Genomic DNA, 5,302 nt, shown 5'->3' with positions numbered 1-5,302 from the left:
GTAGTTTGAGGTTTAAGCAATGTAAAACCATCCAACCCCAGTTCTCTTTCTTCCCTTTCCGCCCCTCCCCAACCCCACCCCATAATGGATGCTCGGCCGACTGCTTTTGCACAGCCTCTTTGTCTGAAGGATGCAAACAGTCTATGGATGCTAGGGAAAAAGGGGTGGAGGAGAGATTACCTCATCCCATGTTGCTTGCACCAATCACCACTCTCCTGTCATGGCTTCTCTGGGCAGATTGAGGGGTCTGGACCAACAGGAAAAGGCCCCGGCCCATCCCCATGGTGACCGAGTTGTATATAGGGAGCCGCATCCGCCCATGTGCCGCAGGTTCTCTTACATCGACCGCCTAAGAGTCGCGCTGTAAGAAGCAACAACCTCTCCTCCGCGTCTCCGCCATCTGCTCTGCAGCCGCGAAGCAGCAACCATGGTAAGAATCTGTCGTCTCCGGCTCTTTGTGGCCGTTGGGTGGAGTCAGTCCCCCAGGTCTACTGGGAAAACCTTAAGCTCTTTTCTTTTGCAACTTCTTTGGGTAAGGGTAGTCTTATGCTTTGTGGTGAGGTTTAGCTTTGTTTGCCCTACATCCTTAAGCCTCGGCGCTGCTGCAGTGCAGGGAGCAGGAACCGGGCCAGAACTGCGCCCAGGACGCAGGAGAACCACGGGAAAGAACAAAGGCGGTGCGAGGGAGTTTTTGTTACCCGAGAGCCCTTCGGGACCGCAAGGAGCCCATCTGTCGTGATGGAAGGGACTGGGGCAGGGAAAGGTGTCGGTGGCGTCGCATGCTCGGCCCTCGTGTATGTGCGCACGGTATTCGTGTGACTCAGGCCCTTTTCTTTCTCGTGTCTTTCCCCAGGGACAGGGAGAGGCATTGTCGTCCAAAAAGACCGAGGGGCGGTGGGTATAGCTGGGGGAAAGAGGCGGAGAAGACAGGGACAAAGCGGAGCCTTTGGTTAGTTTAAGAAAATCCCTCGCGGGTTCTTTGGCATTTTAGAAAGATACCCATATATTAACGGGAAAAAATGGTTAGTTTCTGCCGGAGCCCTTGGCAGCCAGTGTCAGGGCGGCGCAAGGGCGGAGTTGTTTGTTTCTGGTTTCTCTGGCGTTGGAGCCACTAGGCGGGGTTCGCCCTCACTAAACCCCCTCTGTCAGAAGACGACTTTTAATAAAAGCCTTTCATCATTGCGGAACTGTAGCTTTCAAGATGTTTTTCATTCACTGTTACAACTTAGATGAAAGATTTTTTTTTTTTCTTGAGCAAAATCACAATTACTCGGCAAGCTCTTTTGTATCTTCTCTGGAGACGCCCTGCCCTGACCAACTGAAGAGAGAGGGGGATAGATAGAGAAACAGAGACAGACAGACACTCTCTGTGTGTCTGTCTTGGCCCCCTGTTCAGCAAGGGAGAAAGCCCACTTTGTGAGCCCCAGGGTACCCTAATGGTCAGGACCAGGGAAACGCCCTTTCCCGCCCCCCTCCCATTCGACAGTGAATAGACAATGAAAGTTGTAGTCCCAAAGACCATAGAGAAGAAAATCTCTGTTGGATGCAAAGAGAATAAATATTATGTGGTGGGTAGACAATCTCAGAATGAAAATACTATTTTGTTGTTTTAAAATAAATATTTCAGTATCCTTTAAACTTGGCTTTTATTCTTTGTTTGGTAGCTTCTCATGTGATATTTGTTTCTAACAGGAACTTTTCTTTTAAGATACTAATAATTTTTCAGTTTTTTACAGTGGAGGAGATTCTGGAAAAATATTTTCTTAAAAAAAGTAATGAAATTGCTACAGACAAAGAAGAATTATACTCTGCATCCCGTTGTCTTTTGTTCTAGTGCATCTTCATTAATTCATTTCAATTCAGGCACATGGTCCCAGGCTGGGTCAGGGGAGGAAAACCAGCAAAACAGCACAATGAGATCATGTAGGCAGTTGCTGGAAATAGAGCTTACTCTGTTAAATAATGTAGCAGACAGTACAGGCTAGAACCAGGTACAGCAAATACAGCAATGCAGCAATGCAGGAGGCAGACCTTGTCTAGCTTCTAAACCCCCTAGTACTCAAGGATTCTGCAGATAGACTGCAAAAGGGTGTGGCTTCTAGCCTCAGCTGCAGTACAGATGTCTACGTTGTAATACCAAGTCCTATTCAGAAAAAAACCTTCATCTTTATTTAAAGGGGAACAAAGCAGTGAAATTAATTTATATTAATTGATCAAATTTAATTTACTTCGTTTTACAAAATCTGCTTTGAATACTTTTTAAATATGAAAAATCTTCTATTTGAGCACGACTGTGAGAACAATAGGTACGCAGCATGTGCTAAACAGCACTGAGGCGACATTATTCAGACCACACCCATATGCAGCATTTGTAGCAGGTGCTTTTCCTTAATCAGTTCTATCATGTTAGATATATGACCTCAAATAAATGTGAAGAGTACTGTATATTACTAGAAATATTTTTAGAAATTTACTGAAAATTCAAAATGCTAATGAAGCTTAATTTTACAATTTTTTTTCACTTTCTCTTCCCACAGCGTGAGTGCATCTCCATCCACGTTGGCCAGGCTGGTGTCCAGATTGGCAATGCCTGCTGGGAGCTCTACTGCCTGGAACACGGCATCCAGCCTGATGGCCAGATGCCAAGTGACAAGACCATTGGGGGAGGAGATGACTCCTTCAACACCTTCTTCAGTGAGACGGGCGCTGGCAAGCATGTGCCCAGGGCAGTGTTTGTAGACCTGGAACCCACAGTCATTGGTGAGTTGACCTCAGTAACCCAAGTGAGATCCTAGTGAGCTGGGACAGGAAGTCTGTCCTGGGGGCTCCATTGATTACACACACACAGTGTCTCCCCCATCCGCTGCCAGGGCTGAGCAGGCCAGTGCAGGTAACTCAATGATGGGTGGCTGGTTTGTTTTCCTTTTCCAGACGAAGTTCGCACTGGTACCTACCGCCAGCTCTTCCACCCTGAGCAGCTCATCACAGGCAAGGAAGATGCTGCCAATAACTATGCCCGTGGGCACTACACCATTGGCAAGGAGATCATTGACCTCGTCTTGGACCGAATTCGTAAACTGGTATGTTTATTCTCAAGAATAAACTAAATTAATGAGTCGAAGGAAGACATTTGAAATAATGTTGTTTTTTCAAACACAGAGTTGAAATGTAATAAAGAAGGAGATGGATTATTCTTTTAGGGATTTCTAAAATTAAGTTAAAACAAACTATTTGGTGTCATTTTATAAATATTAATGAGGATTTTAAGTTTTAAAATGTTGAGTAATTCCCAGAAGGTCTACACTTTTAAAAAGCATTTGTCAAAATAAGATCTAAATCCTTGGAGATGCATGAAAAGTGAAAGCATATTTACTATGATTGTATTACAAAGAACAAAAACTTATCTTCTATTTTTCTCTTTTCTAATAGGCCGACCAGTGCACAGGTCTTCAGGGCTTCTTGGTTTTCCACAGCTTTGGTGGGGGAACTGGTTCTGGGTTCACCTCTCTGCTGATGGAGCGCCTCTCTGTCGATTATGGCAAGAAGTCCAAGCTGGAATTCTCCATTTACCCAGCCCCCCAGGTTTCCACAGCTGTAGTTGAGCCCTACAACTCTATCCTCACTACCCACACCACCCTGGAGCACTCTGATTGTGCCTTCATGGTAGACAATGAGGCCATCTATGACATCTGTCGTAGAAACCTTGACATTGAGCGCCCAACCTACACTAACCTGAATAGGTTGATAGGTCAAATTGTGTCCTCCATCACCGCTTCCCTCAGATTTGATGGAGCCCTGAATGTTGATCTGACAGAATTCCAGACCAACCTGGTGCCCTATCCCCGCATCCACTTCCCTCTGGCCACATATGCCCCTGTGATCTCTGCTGAGAAAGCCTACCATGAACAGCTTTCTGTAGCAGAGATCACCAATGCTTGCTTTGAGCCAGCCAACCAGATGGTGAAATGTGACCCTCGCCACGGTAAATACATGGCTTGCTGCCTGTTGTACCGTGGTGATGTGGTTCCCAAAGATGTCAATGCTGCCATTGCCACCATCAAGACCAAGCGTACCATCCAGTTTGTGGATTGGTGTCCCACTGGCTTCAAGGTTGGCATCAATTACCAGCCTCCCACTGTGGTGCCTGGTGGTGACCTGGCCAAGGTACAGAGAGCTGTGTGCATGCTGAGCAACACCACAGCCATTGCTGAGGCCTGGGCTCGCCTGGACCACAAGTTTGACCTGATGTATGCCAAGCGTGCCTTTGTTCACTGGTACGTGGGTGAGGGGATGGAGGAAGGAGAGTTTTCTGAGGCCCGTGAGGACATGGCTGCCCTTGAGAAGGATTACGAGGAGGTTGGTGTGGATTCTGTTGAAGGAGAGGGTGAGGAAGAAGGAGAGGAATACTAAAGTTAAAATGTCACAAAGGTGCTGCTTTTACAGGGAAGTTTATTCTGTTTTAAACATTGAAAAGTTGTGGTCTGATCAGTTAATTTGTATGTAGCAGTGTATGCTCTCATATACAATTACTGACCTATGCTTTAAAACATGAATGCTTTGTTACAGACCCAATCTGTCCATTTCTCTGATGGGTTTTGAATAAAGTATTCCCTGTCTTAAATGAGTTCAGTCCTGTGTTTTCTATTTGGGTGTCTGAAAATGTTCATGTATACAGTACATTGAGAATAAAGAACAATGGTTGCCTGGTTATACATGTACATGAAGTAACTTACTTTTGTTTTAAGTTACCTTAGTATTTTAAAACTTTTATATATCAAGTATAAAATGTATATCTAAAGTTACCATTACATAGCATCATCTACTATTCTTAAGTTTTGACCTCATTATAATAAAGCTATTTAAATTGTCAGTACTTTTTAGATTGAAAATTGCTAATGCACAGCCAAGGTCTCCTGGTTGGCTGCTGAATCTCATACAACTAACAGCTAAAATGGTGAATATTCCAAATGCATCACAAGGTCTTCTAAGGTCCTCTTCATGCACCCTCAACTCCTTGGCATGTGTCTAGCGCCATTATGCTCTCTCTGCTCAGGGTTCCCAAAAGAAGTCAGCTCTCTCCAAGCAAGTGTCACCTATGCTATACCCAGTTCTTTACTTTAGCTGAATGTCACATTGGAAAAGTCTGATAAATTTATTTACTCTAATTCATTCATTACATATCTCAATGTTAACTCTCTCAAGTTAATATGGACCAATAACTTCAAAAAAAACTCACCAACACTGAGGAAAAGTTTTGGACCTAGCGTTTTTCCAACAATAGAACTCTCCTGCCAGTTCAACT

The 5,302-nt window shown here is 44.6% G+C and overlaps 1 protein-coding gene across 2 annotated transcripts; it reads left to right on the top strand.

The window, feature by feature from the left end:
* Positions 1-326: 326 nt before the first annotated feature.
* Positions 327-4,624, top strand: LOC138397514 (tubulin alpha-1A chain). Of its 2 annotated transcripts, none has more exons than XM_069491619.1 (4): positions 327-430; positions 2,538-2,760; positions 2,932-3,080; positions 3,430-4,624. In XM_069491619.1, the coding sequence occupies exons 1-4, from the start codon at positions 428-430 to the stop codon at positions 4,408-4,410; spliced, it is 1,356 nt and encodes a 451-aa protein (XP_069347720.1). In that variant the 5' UTR covers positions 327-427; the 3' UTR covers positions 4,411-4,624. The 2 variants fall into 2 exon arrangements, with proteins under 2 accessions (XP_069347720.1, XP_069347721.1); XM_069491620.1 differs by having other exon boundaries at positions 327-519.
* The last annotated feature ends 678 nt before the right edge of the window (positions 4,625-5,302 follow it).

The sequence above is a fragment of the Eulemur rufifrons genome, chromosome 16 (assembly GCF_041146395.1).
Source record: "Eulemur rufifrons isolate Redbay chromosome 16, OSU_ERuf_1, whole genome shotgun sequence".
Classification (NCBI taxonomy): domain Eukaryota; kingdom Metazoa; phylum Chordata; class Mammalia; order Primates; family Lemuridae; genus Eulemur; species Eulemur rufifrons.
The sequence above is the reverse complement of the archived record's forward strand: the minus strand, read 5'-3'. Positions and strand labels throughout refer to the sequence as shown.